Consider the following 24,404-nt stretch of genomic DNA (forward strand, 5'->3'; position numbering starts at 1 on the left):
GCAGGCTTTGTTTGACAAAGCCTATGGGATTAAGTATGTTTTGTCAATTTACTTGTTACCTGGTTGTGGAAGTTTTAGGTGCATCTTTTGTTTATTGTTGAACAATTAAACCTGTTTTTTAAATTGGTATTATTTAGTGTTGAGTCTCTTCACTGGACACCCTGAGCATACAATGTACCAAATTATCAGTGACACCATTTAAAGACATAACCAGGTTAATATGACAGAAACCTAGTTTGTTAAAAATCCATGTTTACATAGGCACATAATTTTCTGGACCTTTGTCAAAATGCTCCAATGTCATTAAACTGTGCAAAAAAAGTTGAGCATCATTAAAGCCTACCGTGAATTCAAAACTAAACATTACGTCTGTGATAATTTTCTAGTGTTTTAAAAATATGTTTAGTTAAACTGACACTTTATTCCTAGGTGTCTGTTACCAGATTCTCTTTTTCGCAAACTATTCTCTGCTTGGCTGTGTGATTAAGCCTTGCAAACAACCCAGTATGTGTGCTTCCTGTTTTACATCCAGTGCTTTAGAACGTAATCTATATTGCGTAATGGATGTTACTTTTAATGTGTTGCCTTATTGCTCTTAAATTTGTGTCGCTGAATTTAAAGGTTTATATGGCCTCATAATCAAGTTATCCATGGAGAAACCTACCCCTGTTAACCTGTTTAATCAGAGTAAGAGCATACATGGCATTTTAGAATCTGAGCTTCTGTAATAACCAGGCTATTAAGGTTCACGTAAATGTGTCTAGTGAGACAAAAAGTAAACCCTTCCCCCAAGTCTTGTAACACTGTTCACTTTTCTTACAAATACTTTGTATGTGTACTTTATATTACCTATAACACTGACTGGCCTAGTAGTGAAAGAGCAAAACAACGTAACAGCCTACATTAAATAGTCAACCAGTTACTCAATCAGTCTGTTCATCTTGGTTTCTAAAATTAAAAAAAAAATACATGGATTTCTGCAGGGAACACAACACTTGAAATGACACAATTATAAAAAATTAATAAAAGACAACAGTCACAATACAAAAAGCAATCATCATACTACAAAAATATAATACAAAAAGGAAAACTAAGTAGATTTAGACTTACCTGCAGTATGCATTTGGATACAACACCCTCTGGGACCTCAGGAAACTTTTGGCGCAGGTCATGTAAAACCTGAATATCAATCTGCTGGCTTCCCTGGGCCATTCGTGTTTTGCCTTGGTGGTACTCTTATCTTGTATAACCTATTCCAGGCCTCAGTAGCAGCAGCACTTCTTTCTTCTTTCAGACATTTTCTATGAAATCAAAAATTAATAAAGCAAATTGTCTATTTGCAGTTCTTTTTAAAAATATTAATGAAACTTTATATAACTATATTTAAAATATATTTTTCAGATCATTTAATAAAAACTGAACTTTAGCTCATTAACATATTTAATTACATTCATTTTAATAATGACTGTCTTTTAATAACTGTCAAGAATTCTTTTACGTACTATTTACTAGAGATGTGCAGAATGATACCATTATGTTTTAGCATGGAAAATACTGATTTCAAGGCATACACAACTTGCAAGCGCCAGATGGACAACTTTAATTCAACAATTCAAGTTAAGCCCCAAATTTTTTAATTCTTTCAGTATTCCTTAAATAACAATTGAACTGCAAATGGAAATTTTTTGTTCATTTTTGCAGCATTTTGTAATGACTGGGAGATTTTAATAGATGGTACATGACTTCAATCGCTTCACAAGACAAAAGATATCACTTCTTTTACTGTGTCAAAAGGTACTGAAAAAGCCCATCACACATTAATGAAGAGGTTCTGCTATTTCTATCATCTGTAAAATTAATCATTAATCTGAAAGATTACAAGCAACATTGATTAATGTCATGTAGCTTAAAAAATATTAATAACGCAACATCTCCCTCCTACTGCATCATCTTCTTATGCAAGAGAATGTATGGGGCAGTAACAATGATGAAAGAGACAGTTCACTGAAGTCTTGTAAAATTGTTCTTCTTTAGCTGAAACAAACAGCAATTAACTACTTTTGTTGAATGCAGTGCCAATTCAGATCATCTTTAGATAAGCGTATAACTTATATGGATGAGTAATTGTTACAAGCTACAAATCATAACACAAATACATTTAAATATACACAAGCCAATCTTTTCTTATATTCTTCTTAGCCTGGTGGCACATTACAAGACTTCTGTCTAGTTGGAAAGTTTGTCAAACGTAAAAACTGCAGTTGATGGAACTTGCTGCCTTGGTGATGTCACATTATATGATTAAACAAAACTTAGTGTCAAAACTATCAGAATATACACAGAATAAAAACAACCATTTGGAAGCAGTTCAATACTGTAATGAAATACTATTCATAGACCCATAAACTAATGCCAGTATCATATCTCAAATATTTTAAAACTCGGGTGCCGGATTCTGGTAGAAAACACTCATTTTGTCATCACTGTTAAAACACTGATCTGATTGTAGGACAAAGGGTGTTATATGTACTCTGTTGTTGTTGTTTTTTGTTCTTTGTTGGGAAAACTGAACTATTGGTTTCTCTGTTTCAATCTAGTTACATTAGAGATTGCATAACTAGGCATCACTGGAGAAAACAAATTAAAATAATTGCCTCAAGTTTTAGGTACAGTTTTAAATTTCCAAAATATCACAAGCTTGACTCATCTTGATAGCCAATTGACACACTGCCTGATAGTGCCAGTGGCCATACAAATGTATGAAGAACCCATTTTTTTCTTTTTTTCTATTCTATCTTGGTATGAAGACCATTACCTACTGAACTGACAAAATTCTTTTTTCTTTCTACAGTCCATAACACCCATTTTCTGTCTTCCATTGCAGCTGTACTGTATGCATTCAAATGGAATGAGCGATCGATGGTTGTCAGCTCTTGCAAATACAGGAGTCCATCTTTGTGATTGATTCTAACCCATTTGATTTTGTTAGAGCGAGTCGTAGACTGATCTGATTGAGTTGGTGGGCATGTCGAAGTATATGACTGGCAATAATGGGAGAGTACCGCAACTTGCTAAGATTATGTAAATGAAGATTATGACTGAAAAATCACCAGATAAGTTGTGCAGTATGAAGTGGGCTTTAGGTTTCTAAGATAAATTTGATAACGTTTAAACATTACAAGACTTAAGATTTGGCATCACCATTTTATCCTCGAGTTTAACTTGCAGGGGGATGTGCAGTTTTTTTTAAGGATGTGGGTTATTTAATTGGTTGCCCTAACCCTAATCCTCGTTCTCTCTACAACAACAAAATACCAGATGATATATACAAGACTGCATTTTATGCTGTACAGGGCTACAATCTGTTATCTGTTACTTAGAATCAGAAAAAGCTTTTAAAACCGTAAGTTTTTTCCCCCTCTAGACTTCACATTAATGTTTTTTTGCGCAACAACCATCAGCAAGAGTTTCCAGTGATTATTTTTGTCATCAATTTTCAAATAAACAGACTGACTGCAAACTAGCCTAAAAAATGTTTAGAAAAACACTGTCTTACAAATATGGTAATAACTAATTACAATAAAAATAATACTGGTAATTCTGACAAATCTTGTAATTGACTGAACATGAAACACTTTCTTGAATAAAACAGAAAAGCCATCAAAATGGCTACTGGCATATTTGCTAGTACAAGTTTGAGGTGATCCCCTGAAAACATATTATGAAAATGAAAAAAGTGGGTTTAAACATATCACAATGGCCTTTTTTTCCTTCCTAAGACTGTGTCTAGTATGCAGAAAGCAATCAGTCAACCTCTGCATGTACATCACATAATAGGAATTTAACACAAATGATAAAGTAACAGCTAAAATATAGATATGAAAGCAACAGATTTCTTCTTCATGTTTTCCAGTTTCAATGTGGAGTAGATGTGCTTGATCAACCATCTCCATACGGCTCGGTCCAAGTTTGCATACTTGGATGCTTAACAGATGCAGCATAAAACAGCAATAAACAGATCTTGAGTGCAAGAGTGACTTTTACAATGCCATTATCCAAGAGCAGAGTAGTGGGGGTAGAAACCACTCAAAAATGCAAACAGGCTGATGTTCTCTTTGGAGGGTTCATGCAAAAAAAGCATAAAGCATCTAGAGTAATACAATGCAGAAATTAGTGCAAGGGAAAAAACAATCAGCTGTTCATTTACATTCTATTCTAAGTTTTAGCATTTGAGTAAGAATTTTTTTTGTTATACACTCAAAATATTCAAAGGACGACTTTTGACTTTACAGCCATATGATGTTTGGGTTGCCTGCAGCTGGCATTTCTTCCTTGAACCCGGGTCATCAGTAGCCATCAACTGAGATCGATGAGGGCAAATGAGGACACACAACGAAGAGTGGTTTAAAAAGTGCTTAGTGCTTTTTATTCCATACAGTGTTGAAAGCAAAGTGCCATGTAATTCTCAAAAAATAAATAATCCGTAATAAAAACAGTGTTCAAGTGGAGGTTTAAATCAGTCATTAACAAAAACTCCAATAAAAACATTAACTCAAGGTTTAAAACAGTCAGGACAGATTCATAAAAGAATTATGAACCTCCTTCTACAAGTATGTCTCCTCCACTCTTCCTTTAAGGTCTTCTCAGCAGAAGAGATCACCCTTTGAGAAGTGTCAACCTTTACTGGCTTGTGTTACCACTGCCTTACGTCAACGCCCGTGGGGCAACCTGTGAGTCCTGCTCTTTACTCCTAACATCGCCCAGATCACCACTGCTCCACATAGGGCTTCTTCTCACAGTGCCATGGATCCCTTAATGTACTTTAGCCCTGGTAAATACACAGACATTTAGGTGTTGCATGGTGTCGCACAAGAATTTTCTTTTTAGCTCCAGCTAAAAATAAAAGTGCCAGTTCTTCATTTTGTAGCAATGTTATAATAAATGTGTCTACTCTTTTCATAAACACTAATATTGACACATCTAGTGTGAACACTTTGGTTTTCCAGGTTGGCACACTTTGCTAGTGCTAACACAAGCTACACTTAAGAGTCCTAGTTTTTCATTAGAGAAAAGAGTCTGCCTGTTGTTGTGCACTTGCAGGAAGCAGATAGCCAAATTAAGTTTTATCCAGAGTTCAATGAATAAAAGCTATGCTCCAGTCTGTTGCCTTCACATGTAACATTATCCAATCTGGGCTTAAACTTAATGCTTACAGGTACATGTAACAACAATGCAACTGTCGAAGAGCGTACAGTAGATGGAGGCTGAAAGAATTACACTGCACACAGAAGTATGGCACCCACAAGCTATTACTGCATGAGGATAAGGCTGTTTCCTAACTGGCCTGCAGCGCACATTGCTGACAGAACAAAATTTGTTGAAATTATGAAACTGCAGCTGTGAAATTCGCTTTACTCTACAAGACTTATGAACAAGGTATATAAGTAACAATGTGATCCTAATCCTTTTAAGCATTGTGCTGTTTTCTTCAAGTTTATTTTTTACTGTTTATTTCAGCACAAAGTGCTTAGTACCTCCACACCTTTTGACTTTAAGGAACTATGATGAGCTTCCAAGTGTGTGATGAGTGTGTTGACTCATTCACAGAACCATACACATTTAGGGTGAACTTAAGAGTCACCACCTCACTTAGCATACACATTTTTGGAGATATCAGAGGAACACTGGAGTACCCAGCTTTAAGAATAATGTGATAATTCCTCAGAGACAACAACCAAACATAGGATACATGCCCAATATGCTCAATCCAGAAGGTAGCATTACTAATTAACATCCAAACATAGGATAAATGCCCAGTATGCTCAATCCATGAGATAGCATTACTAATCACTGCACAAGCATCAGTGATAATAAGCATTAATTAGAAATTAGTTTAAAGAAAGGTGAACACACTGATGTAATTATTTCAGACATGAGCATAGGCTAATAAAAGCAACAGCGTGAATACAATGATTGCTGTTTGACAATTAAACATAGTTCAGTAGAAACAGGAAGTAACTTATGCATCTGAAACAAGTACAGCAGATGCGCATAACAGATGACCTAGTACTTTCCTTTAACGATTGATTTCTTCAGTCCCACTACATTACACAAGCTTTCTCCTGTGAAGTATGAACAGTTTGCTGAAAAGCACCAACAAATGAATGAGGATATTTCCTTTTGATGTAACAAACACTATTAAGCACTGTCATATGAAGAACGAGTGCAGCCCCCTGTGGAGCTTCAGGAGCACAGCTATGCTGTACTTCCAAAGTGCTGTGTGAGAGGTGAAGTCAGCGACATAGATAGATAGATAGATAGATAGATAGATAGATAGATAGATAGATAGATAGATAGATAGATAGATAGATAGATAGATAGATAGATAGATAGATAGATAGATAGATAGATAGATAGATAGATAGATAGATAGATAGATAGATAGATAGATAGATAGATAGATAGATAGATAGATAGATAGATAGATAGATAGATAGATAGATAGATAGATAGATAGATAGATAGATAGATAGATAGATAGATAGATAGATAGATAGATAGATAGATAGATAGATAGATAGATAGATAGATAGATAGATAGATAGATAGATAGATAGATAGATAGATAGATAGATAGATAGATAGATAGATAGATAGATAGATAGATAGATAGATAGATAGATAGATAGATAGATAGATAGATAGATAGATAGATAGATAGATAGATAGATAGATAGATAGATAGATAGATAGATAGATAGATAGATAGATAGATAGATAGATAGATAGATAGATAGATAGATAGATAGATAGATAGATAGATAGATAGATAGATAGATAGATAGATAGATAGATAGATAGATAGATAGATAGATAGATAGATAGATAGATAGATAGATAGATAGATAGATAGATAGATAGATAGATAGATAGATAGATAGATAGATAGATAGATAGATAGATAGATAGATAGATAGATAGATAGATAGATAGATAGATAGATAGATAGATAGATAGATAGATAGATAGATAGATAGATAGATAGATACTTTATTAATCCCGATGGGAAATTCACATTCTTCAGCAGCAGCATACTGATACAATAAATAATATTAAATTAAAGAATGATAATAATACAGGTGAAAAAAAACAGACAATAACTATGTATAATGTTAAATATTAACGTTTACCCCCCCTGGTGGAATTAAAGAGTCGCATAGTTTGGGGGAGGAACGATCTCCTCAATCTGTCTGTGGAGCAGGACAGTGACAGTGGCAATAGCTCAGTGGCTATTTAAAAGTAGTGCATGGCACCCTGAAAAAAGGCTGCCAAGACCTGAATATTGGTTTGTGCTACTCTGTATGGGTAAAGTTAAAATATGCATAGAGGTGACCCACAGAAGCCCCACAAACCCTCAATTGCAATAAACTGTACAGTTTGTGACCAACATATGGCTAATTTGACATGTGGCCAAATGGCAAGTCCCAAATGGAGCTGGAAGTCAGCACATGACTGTATCTGTTGATGCATAAATTATATTACTCTATATTATGCATACAGACTCATCAATTCCATATGTACTACATATATTGGATAATTTCCATAAAATTTCAGAGATCAAGGTTAGCTAAGAGAATTTTACATAATTATGGTAATGTTATTAGAAAATGTTCATAAAACCTTAGAAGTTCCCTGAATTTCTGCACTGTTTATTCAAAAATATGGCGTATTATCTTCAATGTAAACACAATAATATACAAGTATAATCTACTTTAACAACATATAAACAATTCTACTTCTTTGAGTCAATATTGAATATATTGCTTATTCACAGTATGGACTGGAAAAATATTAATTTCTAAGCTAGTGACTGCTACAAAAGATGATCAGGGTCAGGTATTCCAATCATGGAGATGGAGGTGTGAGTTGGAAGGTGCCTGTCCTAATAAACAGGGCACGAAAAGTCTGGTTACTGACACAGATCTTCACAGACACAGATATTCTCAAAACAGATCTGTTCATGTGAACAATGTCCCAAAAGAATATTACCGAACCTTAGAATAATTTTTTAGGTGCATAAAGCTGAAAATGACAACAAAAGCATTTTAATTGATTTTAATTTTAATTAGAAGCAGATAGCATGCCATACAATTAAGTCCAACTTAACAAAGCAAAATTCAACCCCTACCCTAGAGAAAGAAGTGGAAGGTTATTCTAAAATGTTATTGATTAGATCACATTTTAAAAAAAGTTTTGAACAGATCCTCTAAGTGAGAATTTGATTTTTTCCAATTTCAAATAGTATAGAACATCAGTTACCCATGGACTTAAAAGTGGCGGGGTGGGATTCTTCCAGTTGGGCAAGAAAAGTCTATATGCTAGTAGTGTGGTAAAAGTGATTATGTTTTGTCCTTCTCCACTATAAGCCCGTCTGGGAGTGCACCAAGCACAGCTGTTAATGGGTTTGGAGTGATTGTGACACCAAGGCTGTCTGATAGGCAATCAAAGATTTTTGTTCAAAATGTTATTAATTTGGTGCATGCCCAGAACATGTGGCCCACTGAGGCTGGAGCTAGATTGCAATGTTCACATGCTGAATCTTGCCCTGGAAACATTTTGGACAATTTCAAATGAGATACATGTGCTCGATAAAAGATTGTAAGTTAAATGATTGAGTGATTTGCACAAATGGAGCTAGATTGTATTCTGTGCATGGCTGCCTTCCACTCCTTTTCTGAAATATAAAGTGACAGATGCTTTCCCCGATGGACTTTGGGGTCTTAGAAAGGAAAGGACTTTAAAATATTTTTATAAATTGTTGAGATGCTATCTGAATGTTCAAGGCTGATCAGTATTTCTTCTTCCGTTTTAGGTTGTTGTAGAGTTACCCTTTGGATGCATGAATGTTTTGAATTCCACATAAATTAAATAATTGAGTCTATTGTCTTAAAAAATGATTTGTTAATGAACACACTCTGGGTTCCCTTCATCCCGAATACATCTTTCGCCTTTTACAAAAGCATTTCTAAACACCTGGGTGTTCATCAATCCACAGTAAGGCAGTCTGTCTAAAAACAAAGGAAACCCAGTATTCTTGCTACATAGCACAATCCTGAAAAGACTACAGTGTTAGAGGTCGTAAAAAATGACCACAGGCTTACAAGAAAACACCTGCAGAAAAATCCTGAATTTGAATAACATCTCATAAGGTCCCAAGTTTGCAAAAGACCACCTAAATGTTCTGCAACATTTCTGGCAAAACAGTCAACAAATGAAGGAGACAAAACTTAAACACAGGCAAAAATAAGCACAGATCACCACCATCAAACCAACCTCATGACATGAAGTATGATGAGGGGAGATGCATGGCTTGGTGCTGCTGCATCAAGTTGTGGTCAGCTTGTTATCAGAGAGGGCAGCACAATAAAGTAAAAATTGTATCAAGAATTGTATCAAGAATATATATTTATTTATAAAACAGGAGATTGTCATAATAGTGGTCCATCACTTGAATCTCAACACAAGATAGGTGATGCCAGCAAATAAAAAAAGCACTTTTGTTATTGCTACTAAAGGAAGATCTGCCAGTAACTGAATAACAGGTTTCACATACTTTGTCCAACCTGGACTGTGACATTTTAAGCTAAGAGCTCATTATTTTCTGTTTTTTTTAAACAGACTGCAATTGCTTACTACTACAGTTAAAGATGACACCACATTTTTGTCAGTATCTCATATGGAAACAAGAAGAATTCCAAAGGATACACAAGCCTTTTCTTTGAACTGTATGCAGTGTCTTGAAAAAAATATTTTAAAATGGTCACAATTTTTTTTATAAAGTATTACAAATTAAATTTCAAATAAAGAATTGTAAATAACTAACTTGCACATTAAGTAATTATTTACTTCATTCCAATAATGGGCTAAACTATGTCTTGCAGCTTTTACAAGAAAAACTGGAAAGAAATGGTCGATACAAGATTCACAGTTTGAAGACACCAAAGACCACAAGTAGTCATGGTCGTGCAGTGGTAGTCTTTCTGGATAAGTCTCTATTAATTTTGCAAATTGTGATGGGGCAAGATTCTATCATTCCTCCTACCAGACTTGCTCAAGCTTTACTAGGTTAGTTGAGGAGTAGCAAGACAGCAATGTTTAGGTCTCATCACAGATATTTGATATGAAAACAGGATCAGATTGCACTAAAATATTGTTATAGTAATGAATAGATTCTGTTAGCCTGTTGAATACTTTTCCAAACCAGATCAATCAGATTACTAGGACATCATTTTTTCACTTAAAAAATATAGAAAAAGTTAGATCTCTTATAACTTTGCAAGATCTAAGAAATTAGTTCACGCTTTTGTTTTCAGTCGGCTAAATTACTGTAACAGACTCCTCTCAGGACTACCCAAAAAAAGACATCAATTGATTGCAACTAGTGCAGAATGCAGCTGTTAGAATCTTAACTAGGAAAAGAAAATCCGAGCACATCTCTCCAGTTCTGATGTCACTACATTGGTTAACCGTGCCATTTAGAATCTATATACAGTAATCCCTCCTCCATCGCGGGGGTTGCGTTCCAGAGCCACCCGCTATATAAGAAAATCCGCGAAGTAGAAACCATATGTTTATATGGCTATTTTTATATTGTCATGCTTGGGTCACAGATTTGCGCAGAAACACAGGAGGTTGTAGAGAGACAGGAACGTTATTCAAACACTGCAAACAAACATTTGTCTCTTTTTCAAAAGTTTAAACTGTGCTCCATGACAAGACAGAGATGACAGTTCCGTCTCACAATTAAAAGAATGCAAACATATCTTCCTCTTCAAAGGAGTGAAGCAAACAAATCAATAGGGCTGTTTGGCTTTTAAGTATGCGAAGCACCGCGGCACAAAGCTGTTGAAGGCGGCAGCTCACACCCCCTCCGTCAGGAGCAGGGAGAGAGAGAGAGAGATAGAGAGAGACAGAGAAAAACAAACATGCAAAAATCAATACGTGCCCTTTGAGCTTTTAAGTATGCGAAGCACCTTGCAGCATGTCGCTTCACGAAGCAGCTGAACAGAAGGTAGCAACGTGAAGATAATCTTTCAGCATTTTTAGACGAGCGTCCGTATAGTCTAGGTGTGCGAACAGCCCCCCTGCTCAGAGAGAGTCAGCGCAAGAGAGAGAGAGAGAAAAGTAAGTTGGGTAGCTTCTCAGCCATCCACCAATAGCGTCCCTTGTATGAAATCAACTGGGCAAACCAACTGAGGAAGCATGTACCAGAAATTAAAAGACCCATTGTCCGCAGAAATCCGCGAACCAGCAAAAAAATCCGCGATATATATTTAAATATGCTTACATATAAAATCCGCGATGGAGTGAAGCCGCGAAAGGCGAAGCGCGATATAGCGAGGGATTACTGTATTTGCACTGTTAAACTGTCTTGCAGAGTTTTTTTTTTTAATTGAAACATTGCCTTGATAATTTGATCTACTGTTAGTGCAATCATTCTGAAAACTTGAAAACCAAAAACATTCCAGAATTTTTAAGGAAATATTAAATGTATATAGTTTAAGTGCAATTTCTCAAAAATGAATATTTTCTGCTCAGGGCCAAACTTTCAAAAAGATATGCCTCTATCTGCCGCATCCACCCTCGCAAACTGTTCTACACGCTGCATACAGCGATTCCCATCTGTGACAAACATGCTTCTTCTTAGATGGTCCTGCAGGAACAGGGAAAACATTTGTCTACAAAAACCTGATTCATACCATACTAAAAGCATAGTATTTTGTTGGCTTGCCCGCCTGACTGTTACCAGCATTCACCGCAATGTACTGGAGTGTAAAACCATCACAGCTGCTACCTCACAAACTGTCCTTATTCCCCGGATTTCCCTGACCCCATCAGATTCAAATTTGCCTTTTACTTTTACATGCAGACAATTTCCTGTTAGATTAGCCTTTGCAACGACAATAAGGCACAGGGCCAAACTTTCAAAAAGACATGCCTCTATCTGCCAACTCTAAGACCATGGGATACTCACGACAGAGCCCCACCCACCAACTCTAACCCTCCTCCCGCGTCCACCCTCACTCTCAAGGCATGCACACTGCCTGCTCATGTGCCCGCACGCAACACCTCACCAAACACCGCCTCAGTCGCTTTCGTCTCTGCTACAGTCCACATGCACCTCTGAGCCACGTTGACGTTTCATTGTTCTTTTCGTTTCTGGCTGCTTTTCTATATATAATCCACCAAGTCGCCCGACCATGGGATACGAACGACACAGCCCCGCCCGCCAACTCTAACCCTCCTCCCGCATCATGGGGAACGCACGACAGAGCCCTGCCCGCCAACTCTAACCCTCCTCCCACGTCCACTCTCGCTCTTGAGGCACTGCTTGCTCATGTGCCTGCCCCCAACACCTCACCAAACACATCCTCACTTGCTTTGGTCTGTGCTACATTCCACATGCAGCTGTGAGCCACGTTGACTGTTCACTTGCCTACCATGGCCACCGCTTCAAATGTATTTCATGGAAACAACACTTCTTTCAATGTTATACAAATTCCTGCATCAGGTAACTGTTTGTTTCTATCAGTCAGTTTTTTCTGGAAAAATGTCATCGACGAAACTGTTGCTCTCGAACTTCGCAACATGGCTGTAACCTTTATTTGCCAACATTGGGATAACTTCGGCGACATGCTGTCCGTTGTTCTTAGTCACGGAAGCATAGTCATACAGTCTGCTCAACAATACGCTGACTACATGAATACTTCCGGAGTTTATGGTGGCGAGGCATAAATTGTGGCAATGTCCCAAATGCTTCCAGCTACTATCACCATTCACTTCCGAGATATCCCTGACCCCATCAGATTCAAATTTGCCTTTTACTTTTACACGCAGACAATTTCCTGTTAGATTGGCCTTTGTAATGGCAATTAATAAGGCACAGGGCCAGACTTTCAAAAAGATATGCTTGTATCTGCCAAAACCAGTTTTCAGTCACGGACAATTGTATGTTGCTCTCTCCAGAGTTCCATCTTTTCATTCACTCAGAGTCGTATCCTCAAACCCACCCCATTTGGACAACTGTGTCTTTCAGGAAGTGTTCACCCATCAATAAATAATTATGCGGCGTAGCGGGTTGGCTAGTTGACTTTAAAATACTTATTGTTTGCAAAGCCTTAAATAATCTCGCTCCATCCTATATTTCAGAATGCCTTTCACCTTGCACTCCAAATCGTAACCTTAGATCTTCAAATGAATGTCTACTTATAATTCCAGGAGCTAAACTTAAAAGAAGTGGTGAGGCAGCCCTCTGCTGTTATGCACCTAAAATCTGGAATAGCTTACCGATAGAAAATCACCAGGCTAATACGGTAGAGCACTTTAAAAAAAAACTGCTAAATACTCATTTTATTTTAACATGGCTTTCTAATAGCTTCATTTTAGTTTAACCCTGATATACTGTATATGCATTTAATTATCATTATCATTCATGGTAGACTGGAAATCTGTACTAAACCCTACTTTCTCTGCTGTTCTTTTTCTGTGGTGGTGATCTGTGCCACCATCGCCCAATCAAAGCACCATGCTGTCTCTACACTGATGGATTGAAGGCTGGAGGTCCACATGACTATCATCATCAAATTCTTCCATGTGAAGCCTGAAAACCATGAGGACTGATTGAGATCATATATGTTAGGTAGAATGCCTAGAGGGGGCAGGGCGGACTCGTGGCCTGGAACCCTTGCAGGTTTTGTTTTTTTTTTTCTCCAGCTGAATGGAGTTTTTTTTTCTGTCCTCCCTGGCCATCGACCTTACTTTTATTCTATGTTAATTAGTATTGCATAATTTTATTTTTATATTTGGTCTTTTTTCTCTTTCTTTATCCTGTAAAGCACTTTGAGCTACATCACTTGTATGAAAATGTGCTATATAAATAAATATTGTTGTTGCTGTTGTAGCTGCAATAGCGAGTGTCGAGGCTGAGGTTTACTGCTGGTACTTCTGAAGATCCCAAAATGCAGGTACCATACCGTTTTAAAATTTGGGCTTTTTAAGTATTTCTCCAGAACTGGTACACCACGCAACCCTACATGACACAAATAAAACGAAACTCTAGTAAATAGCTGCCACAGTCACCATAATTGTAACACAGTGAGACCAAAAGCACTGTACAACTTTAAACCCAAACACTTCCAAAACAATGTAAGGCCAAACATATACTGTACATGACCAAAAAAAAAAAAAAACAAAACTTGTCACTGCATGCTTGGTTGACTTTGCATTCTGCACTGGGAAGATACAATGACTAACATTCCTTAGACACATCATTTACTATACAACAAAATAAAATACTTGCCGGCTAAACTCGCAAAAAGAGCAAAAAATCATTTTTCATTTTTGGTTCATATCCATTTTTTTGTGTAATTGTTCACATTAATTTTGCCAGTGATCAAAATCTGACAAAGATGTAGTAACAGCTATCCTGAATGTGCCTTGCATGCACAAAATAATAAAATAATAATACAAATCTATCAAACAGATAGGATGAAGGTCCCATAAACAGTGAAACTGCAAAGTAACATTAGTTGGGGAATGTATACTATAGTACATTACCAGACAATTCTGATTTGACCATTCAATTGCAGACACGATTTTAGACGCGCAAGTCTGTATCATATATAGTACCACATATGAAAACAGTCTAAATTTGATCTGAATAATTGTGATTGCTTTTTTTGCGGTTCACACACAGTGATGAGCTGAGAAGAAGTAGTAATATTTCTGTTCTAATTTGATGCCCAATACTGGCTTTTTTACAGAAGAAAAACAGTATCGCACTCATGCATGGCTGAAAGTAGACAAAGTATAATAATATATGAGAATATCGCAAGCAAAAACTACACATAAAAATGGCTAACAATAGTGACTATACAGAACCATATCAAAAAATGTTGAAAGAAAAAAAAAAAACACAGCAGAAGTCATGTTGGAAAATACTTTGGAGTTCAAAGCAATAGAATTTCAGTGAGCACATGTAATCACATTTGTTATTTAAAAAATAACAAAAGACAAAAAAAAAGGTAAAACACACACTGGAGTTGACTTTAGAAGAGTCTCACCCATTTTACTGCATGTTTAAGTCACTTGGCTTACTTGACAGTTGTAATTATTTGAATGAGGTAACCCTCCATCATCCCTAATGTTAACCATAGTGTAACTGAATGCATCCCATAAATCTTCCTATCTGCAACTTCTGTAGAAGCACTGGTCTACAGAAGACTTGATTTTTCTCCCATTATAGAATTAGTTCTGAAACACATTTTGCATGTTTTGACAGTGAAATAAAGTTACTAATCAGATAAGATGCAATAATTTAATGTGTATTAGCATGAATTTGTAACAGGAGATGAACAGATACCAAGATTAATAGCTTTTTAATGCAGTGTACTACACAGTCCTGATGAATGAACATAGGCTTTGCATTAATTCTCTGATCATAATGTGCACTAGTCCTGGGTAAAATTTTTTTATTTCTGATTAATCATTATTTTTCTTTTAAAGGATTCGATATCAATTCTCAAAAGTCTCACGATTGATCTAGTGAATCTCTATTCTGTTCAATTAATGTATGTAGATTTTTGCTTATCTTCATTTTTAACATCTGTTCCAGTAGATGTTGCTAATGCGCCCGTTAAGGCTAGCCATACAGTCCCGTAACAAGATGGACCCTCCACCAAATTTTACAGTAGGCAGCAAGTTCTTCTCCTGAAAAACTGTGTTTTGTTTTCGCCATGAATGGTTGTGCCCAAATAACTCTAACTTGGTCTCATTTGTCCATGTTTGTTTCTTGTCCAGATGTGCTTCTGCATACCTCATACGACTTGACTTCTTATGATGAGTACTCAGAAAAGGCTTTTTGCACATCACCCTTTTGTAGCTCTCTGGAGGTGGTCCGTGGTTTGTCTGTGACCATTCTAACCAGCCTTTGGCTGTGTCTTTCAGATATTTTTCTTGGCCTACCGCATCTTTCCTTCACAAGGACTGTTCCTGTGACCTTCCATTTCCTAACTACAGTGGAACCTCTGTTCACAAACGTCTCGGTACACGTACAACTCGGTTTACGACCAAAAAGTTTAGCAAACTTTTGCCTCGGTTCATGACCACACACTCGGTATACGAACAAGCCAGTTTCCCTTTCAGTTTGTGCGCGCCGATGATTTCCGCACGTGTTGCATTGTTCTCCGTGCGTGCGTGCTTTCGCTGTGAAGTGTTTGTGCTCTATTTCATTTCCCTTCCGGTTCGTACGCGCCGATTACCGTATTTAAGCACGTGTTCAGCCTCTCCCTGTTCATTGTTCTCAGTCAGACGTGCGTGCTTTACCTGTGAACTCTTTGTGCTCTACAGTATTTCGTGTGCTTTTGCAGTTAACCATGGCTTCTAAGCAGGTGAAGAGTGGTGAGAATTATTGAGACTTAATTATGAGAAGTGTTGCAATGTTACTTTTCTCTTTTTTTCAAATGTTCATTTTTTCCCTGTGCTTAAAACTCATTTAAAAAGAGTGTTTACAGCGATCAGGTTGTAATGCTATTAGCGTGAACTCCTGCAATGTTACTGTCTTGGTTGGCTTTTAAATAAAGTTCGGATTTGTTCAAATGTTCCTTTTTTTTTTCCCGTGCTTAAAACTCATTTAAAAAGTGTTTATACAGCGATCGGATTGTAATGCTATAACGCGAACTGCTGCAATGTTAGAGAGAGAGGGGCGGCTCACGTGCTGCTGAGAGAGAGAGAGAGAGAGAGAGAGAGAGAGAGAGAGAGAGAGAGAGAGAGCCTGCGCATGCAGCTGAGCAGGGAACCTGGGTGTTTGTGTCAGTGTTATTCAATGTTTTTACATTAGTTTACTATTACACTGTGCATTCTATGGTGTAATTAACTATATTTGTGCTTAAAAACATTTAAAAAATATATATATTTACATACAGTTCGTACGGTCTGGAACAGATTAATTGTATTTACATACAATACTATGGGGGAAATTGCTTCGGTTCACGACCAAAGCGGTTTACGACCAGAGGTTTGGAACGAATTATGGTCGTGAACCGAGGTTCTACTGTACATTTTAGACTTCGAAGACAGACAGTCCAAACCTTTGTGATAATTTCTTGTACCCTTCTCCTAATTCATAACGACAAATCACCTTTACTTTTAGGTCAGTGGAGAGTTCTTTAAAGGTTCACATGTTTCCACTCTCTAAGAGAGAATCAAGAACAAGTACAACTAACAATTACCTATGTTAAATAACCTTTTTCATGAATAGTTGCATCTGTCTTTGTAGCTTAAGGTATAATGAGCTAATCAAAGCAATGTTGTTGTCAGCAGTAAATGACTACAGGTCTTCAAATTAATGCAATTAAAAGGGAGCCCAAACTTTTGCTAATCCCATTTTTTGAATTTTATTTTATTTCATACAACTCAGTAATGCTAAATTGAGTCTGATAAACATACCCTTGTCTACATTTCTCTGGTAAAAAAAATGGCATATTGCTGTGATCTTCCCTTATGAAGACAGAGCAAATTATCATGCAACCTCAGAGGGGTCCCCAAACTTTTATATAGCACTATATTACGTTTTGTTACAGGCAGCTTGTAATGCACTGTGCGGGAGCAGAAAGGGTGGAATGAATGCTGTAAGTGATGGGTACCTCAGAGTTGTATTTGTTTATTAGGCTGGTTGTTACAATATTATATGAATACATTAATTTTGTTAATACTATGTTACATTTTGTTAATATAGTTTTGTTTGGTAAATAAATACCACTATTCTCTAAACGAATCTACTGTATATCATTTATAAAGTAGCTGAGGTGTTATCCGTCTTTTCTCTTATCCGTCATGGCCTTGGTCGTGACCCCGGACGGATAATCAAGGTTTTACTGTACTTAGTCTTGGTACTTTACATTTCCCTCCAGTTTGGAAAATCATTTTAAATCAATTGTCGCAATCCAGAGAGAGCTCTTTACGGTAAGTCCCCATACACGAGTTTGAAGCCCTTATTTTAAAAAAAGAGGACAGCAACTATTGAAGAAGGGAGAGGTTCCTGCATTGTTTGAGTGGAACAATTTCTCTGTTCCACTTTCAAGACCAGGGGTTTGAGAGAGGCGACAGAGGATGACATCACCAGTTGGGAAGGAAGATGATAAAATCCTCGAGGACCACGACTACACTTTGGATCTAGATCCAGCAGTTGTCGACCTAGCACTTGATTAAAACATGTATCACAGAAAGGAGATGCTCCAGTTGAGGAAACAAATCGAGACCCTTACAATGAAGCAGCGGTTTGGCATTCACTGTTGTGCTGGCTCAGACAAAGATAAGGTTACAAGGTTAAGATGTCCAGGAGACTCCTATATTAAACTTACATACATATTCACCTGTCCCCGAATAAAGTTTAATGACTAATTATTGAAAATCTGTTTTTTGAATGAAGCCTAATGTAATCAAACATTTGTCCCATGTGTAAGTCATAGTAGACACAAGTTTTTAAAATGTCCGGATATTTACCTTCGTAATTGTGGATGTAGTAGCTTGAAACATACAGTATAGTTTGAAGCCCTTCTCCTATATAGCTCCTGATTTTTGGCACAATGCTTGAATAACACAACTTAAATCATTTACTAAAAGTTTAGGCACATCATGAAGTGATCTGGTGAAAAACGGCATAGCTAGTCTGTTTTGGCATCAGTGCCAGAAATGATGAAGCTGGCTGATGCGGAATGTGGAAGACAGTGTACATATTAATGCTGGGCAGTATGACCAAAATTCGACATCACGGAATTTTTCAAAATTATACCGGTTTCACGGTATTGGACGGTATTTTTTTCCCATGCATGAGTGGATGTTAACCACGTTTTCCACTGCAATTACTGGCTAAGAATAACCTATTCCACTGTCATGAGAATTGTACATTGTACAAAAAAACATTTTAATGTGCACACAAGTATTAATACAGGTTTGCATGGCCCCATAAAGTGATAGTTTTCTAGGGGGTGGCACTAATGAAGAGAAGGAATCACATTGCATGACAGATGCCGTCAAAATATAGAGCCTTTTTATTGAACAAAATTTGCAAACAACTTGAACTAAAATTTTGACAACATATTTTCAATCATTAGACTTAGTAAAATATCCAGAGGTGCTTGTCAAAAGTTGTATTGCACTGAACATGTTTTAGAAAAGGAATAAATAGTAAATATTTTTTGTAAACCAACTACACTTTGTTAATGTTAACAATCTCTGTCCACTGACACATTAAAGTGACTTTTTAAACAACTTTACCATCATTAAACTGCATAATATTTAAACTAATAAATAATAACAATAAAATAAATAATAGTGTAACTTCCAGTAATAATACTATTACTTCCAAGACTTCAAAGCCCAGGTGCATTACACAGTATTCACCAAATTAAAATAAAACAAGTGCAACTTGGTGATGACATCTTTACCAACTGAACCATCATTAAGGCAAACTGCATTAATATGAACCTTGCTTCAAGCTAAGCTATATACATAAATAATAAAAATGCAACTTGCATTTATAATGTTATTTGTGGTATAGCCCTATGGAAGCGTATTAGGGCCACAGTGAAGAAAAAAAAATATGGACACAGTGAAGAAAAAAAAAAAACAAAAACTATATGTTGAGAATAAAGTCGACATTTCTACTTTATTCTTGCCGTTTATGTCGAGATTAAAGTCGACATTTCCACTTTATTTTTAGTTTGTCATTAAAGTAGAATGTCGTAAACTAAACTTCATCCTAAAATCAATGTTTAATTTACTAGATTTTCTCAAACCCCGTCATAAGTTAATGTAGCACATTAAATGCTTTGTGTTAAGTGTTCCTCGACCCAGTTGTTAATGGCTAAGCGCTTCTTAAACTGACTTCCTCTGCACTAAGAGGAGGCCCAGGCAGTGATCGCCACACAGAATACATTCACTTCATGATATTCCTGCTCTCTGAAAATGTAGAATGCCAAGATAAATTTTCATGATGAAATGCATTAAAGCAGGTATTAAACATGCATGGTAGTGCTGCTTCCTCGCAGTAAGGGGTCCCCAGGTGTACAGTATGTTTAATGTAGAGAACTTTATGGCAGGTGTGACGAGGCTCCAAAAAACTGGATGTATGAATGGGTATTGCACAGGTTTAACTTAAATATTGGGTAAATATTGGGTTCGTAATCTGGTGGTCAGAGACACGAACACAGAATTCAATGGATGTTCTTCTGAGCGGGCTTTCTTTATTGCATGCGTGCTGTCTCTGTCTGATGTACCAAATACCCAGTTCCTATCTTTCCTTTTTCTTTCTCCACATAACCAATCACCACACGATAAACAACTTTGTGAAATTAAAACCAGTTATAAACTTAGACCACGGAGTGTTCAGAACTTTAAAAAAAATCTTCATTATACATGTTTAATTATGCCATCCATTCAGGGCTGCACCCATCCCAGCAAGCATTTTGTGCGAGGCAGGAGCAAATCTTGAATGGGTCGCCAGCACATTGCAGGGTGAATACGAGCAATACATACACTAGCAGGGTCAAAATAGCATAACAAAACCCCACATCCTACATGACTTTGAAAAAAACTGAACCACGCTGAGTAAACCCACCACAAAAACATGCAAATTCAAGGCAGGGAACACCCGGGACCCCCTTGTTGCGATGCAGCAGTGCACCCTCCACACCACCATGCCCCCACATGATTAATACATGCTTTAATGCATTTCATCATGAAAATGATATCAAGTATTTATCTTAGCATTCTAAATGTTCAGGGAGCAGGAATATCATGAAATGAATGTATTATGTGTGGTGATCGCTGCCTGCGCCTCCTATTAGTGCAAGAGGAAATCAGTTTAAGAAGCACGTAGCGATTAACATGGCTCGGGGAAAACTTAACACAAAGCATTTAATGTGCTACATAACTTATGACGGGGTTTGAGAAAATCTAGTAAATTAAATATTGATTTTAAGATGAAGTTTAGTTTACGATGTTCTACTTTAATGACAAATTACGAGAATAAAGTCAACATGTCGACTTTATTCTCGTCATAAGCGTTGAGATTAAAGTGGAAATGTTGAGAATAAATTCAACATGTCGTCACACTATTACACAGTACCGAGATACATTACACGTCACTGAAAAAAATAAATAAAACAAGTACAACTTGGCTTGTAGTATTATCCAGTAGTTTAGAAACAGTATTCACACATTTGAACATAATAGTCCATATCCGTCCTTTTAAAACCAAAGTATCTCCAGACAACAGACATGGCTCCTTTTTTCTGCAAAAGTTCTTCTGTGTCATCATGTTCAATTTTATCTTCTGCTACAACTTCAATTTCAGAATGTTCTCTGTCCATTTTCACAGTTCAATACCTCCACTAACGCATGTACTCCGTTGTATGCGTGTTTAGCGGTGCAGCAGTGAAAAAGGTCCCCCTTTAAACAGTTTCCCGCTGCGCCACGTTCGAACGTTGTTTAGGCTATTTAAACTGGTGTTGCGGTATAAGAAAAATCCATATCATAACAAAAATAAAAAACTGTTTTTGGTATTAACCGGTATACCGCCCAGCACTAGTACACATAGCCTACTGAAATGCTCAGCATTGTGGGAATGACTACTTCCATGTTTACATTCAATGTAGCAATTTTCAGGAAGTAACCATTAATAATATTTTAGCAAACATTGCATACATTTCACATGTTTTGACCGTACAGATGGATATCGAACATCTGGATTATGTGACACAAGTTGCATGAGATTTTTGAAATGTTTTTCCCATGAATGTTATACATATCTTTTGACACTCTCCAACACTGACTTCTGATCATCACAGTTGAGCTAGAAAATTGAATACTTAATTTTTCAATGCAGACATGAGGTTAAAAATTTTTCTCACCACCAATACAGACTACATGGCTTAAGCAGCATTTAAAAAATGTTCTTATTGGGGTATTCCTTTAAATAACTAAATTAATATTTAGTTAGCAACATTTAATATCTTATTAAAAAGAGCAAGCCAGAGCTAGTACAATATAAGACTTTTCAAACATATCTTTGAAGGATGCAAAATATTGTCTATTTACCGTTATCGACAAAACCCCAGAAAAATGTTTAGTCAGTATTGTTGACCCCTACTTCAGAAGTCTCAATAATAAGACATAAAAATGGTCAAAAGTGCCACAGCACAACATTAACATATTTTGTTTATTAAAAAAAAAAAGACATGTCTGGAATTTCTTTGTGTTTAATGTGGAAGAATTTCAGCACACAATTGGCAAAACTCAAATCAAATGTATCTTTTTATTCTATAATAGCAAGAATAAGAGCAGCTCACTACTCAAAATGAAGGTGTCTAGGATTGAACCGGTGACATTTTGATTACCAGTCAGCAGTTCTTACTGCTGCACCACCAAAGCGGTCGTATTAAGGGCGTGTCAATGTCGCGCCCTAATGCAAGTTCTTTTCCTGCAGCTATATTCTTGAATAAAAGCACACTTGTTTTGTTATACTTGTACCTTTTGTGAAAGTGTTTATTTGATATTTGGACTTCAGGTTTCATACATTATACACTGCATGTCTACATTTTGTCAATTATTACTAAAACATGAAAAACGTTTCCGTTTTAACTATGTGTTTACATAGATTGTTGTAGACATGGAACACACATGAAATGCATGTATTCCAAATAACAATATATTATTTACCCTATACAACTCCCGACAACTCACACACAGGTAAACAGACTTGAGCTGAGAGAACTTCCTGCCCTTTTTGCGTTGGTGGGGAATGGGATAGCAGGCTGCTTGCTGCTTTTGTTGATCGACACATTTACAACACAAAAGACGCTGATGAAGAAGTGTGAACGAATTTAAGGTGGGCCGGGATTAGGAGTTTTTTTTAATAGGCTTTGGTAATTCTAGTGCATAAATGTTATATCCTGTGTACAGGGAAAGTGGCTCCAACCTACATATTAGACAATTGATAGATCATGAGCTGAACACGATCAGAAGAAAGAAGAGACACAGACCAAAAATCAAAGGGTGAAGGAACAAGTTTATTCACAAGAGTGCTATACAACAAAAACACAGCGGTGTCAGGCAGGCATTGTTTCACAGCATTTCAGCATTGAAATGTCATCAAAAGGAAACAAACAAAAAAGAAAAAAAATAGGAAAAAATGTATTTACAACAAGTACAGTGCACACCTAGAGTCCCCTATTCAAAAACTACACAAACACAAAAAAATAGTCTTCCTTCTTTGAATGAGGCTCAGGAAGCTCTTCAAAAAGAAAAAAAAATAGAAAAAAATATTTACTAGAAAAAAACAAGTGTGTGTTTATACAAAAAGAAAAACAATTGCAACAATCCCAGGAAAAAATTATCCTCAAAACCAAATATGTATATATACCTCCACCAAAATGATCACTCTTGAGATATATATATGCACAAAAAATATTTACAAAACCATCAAGAATCAAAAACAACTCCTCCTTTTATAGCTCAGCAATGCTTAACCCTACCTCAACTTTAGGTACACTGCTGATCTCTTTTGGCTGCCAACTCCTTAAATATAACTGGCAAAATTATCCAGCCAATCCTCCATCCCCATCTACTACTGCGACACTCCCCGGAGAAGTTTCTATTCAAAATCCAACCCCCACTCCAGTAAGTAAACCTTATTTACTTAAAATACAGGATCCTCATCTCTTACTAACTACTTCATTTCCAAATGCCGGCCTTTCCCCACCCCCCCAGGCGCACTGCACCTGTAAACTGCGTGTGACGGGTATACTGTGTGGACTCTGGCACATGAAACTGCACACCTGCAAGGGAGCTTGTACTGGCCATTATACAGACCCCCCCCCCATATGCCCAGGCACACCTCACCCCACAGCGTGCAACCGCTGAGATAAACGCATATACCCGCGGCAATGCCTTCAGCACAAAACAGTAAGCACCATTCTTTTAAGCTGGGTCACTTTTACATTTAAAAGCAGAAAAGCTCAATGAATTGCTACTTTTACTTAACTTCGTAAAGCTCAAGGCCGTGTATTACCAAAGCAGACTACAAAATCCTTAACTGTAACCTAGTGAAGGGTTTACAAGGCCAAATAACTGTTACTTGAATAGAAATTTAGATGTGTTAACCTGGTTTCTCAGAGGCCAATGATCCAGTTTCTATAACCGGAATGAGAGTTTGTGTAATTTTAGAAACTGGGTTACTGTGAATAACTGGAACTTTAAAACTATGTAAGTACACTCACTGTTAAAGACCCAATATTTAACATATGGAATACGCAGAGACCCGTCTACTGAAGATGTACAGTGAT

The 24,404-nt window shown here is 36.8% G+C and overlaps 1 protein-coding gene across 5 annotated transcripts in view; it reads right to left on the reverse strand.

The window, feature by feature from the left end:
- The window catches only part of tab2 (TGF-beta activated kinase 1 (MAP3K7) binding protein 2), a 170,070-nt gene that overhangs the window by 49,183 nt on the left and 96,483 nt on the right, over positions 1-24,404 (reverse strand). For all 5 annotated transcript variants that reach the window (XM_051924865.1, XM_028797878.2, XM_028797877.2 and 2 more), the window contains exon 2: positions 1,111-1,301. In XM_051924865.1, the coding sequence (XP_051780825.1) occupies positions 1,111-1,212 (102 nt within the window). In that variant the 5' untranslated portion in view covers positions 1,213-1,301. The remainder of the gene's footprint in view (positions 1-1,110; positions 1,302-24,404) is intronic.

The sequence above is a fragment of the Erpetoichthys calabaricus genome, chromosome 3 (assembly GCF_900747795.2).
Source record: "Erpetoichthys calabaricus chromosome 3, fErpCal1.3, whole genome shotgun sequence".
Taxonomy (NCBI): domain Eukaryota; kingdom Metazoa; phylum Chordata; class Cladistia; order Polypteriformes; family Polypteridae; genus Erpetoichthys; species Erpetoichthys calabaricus.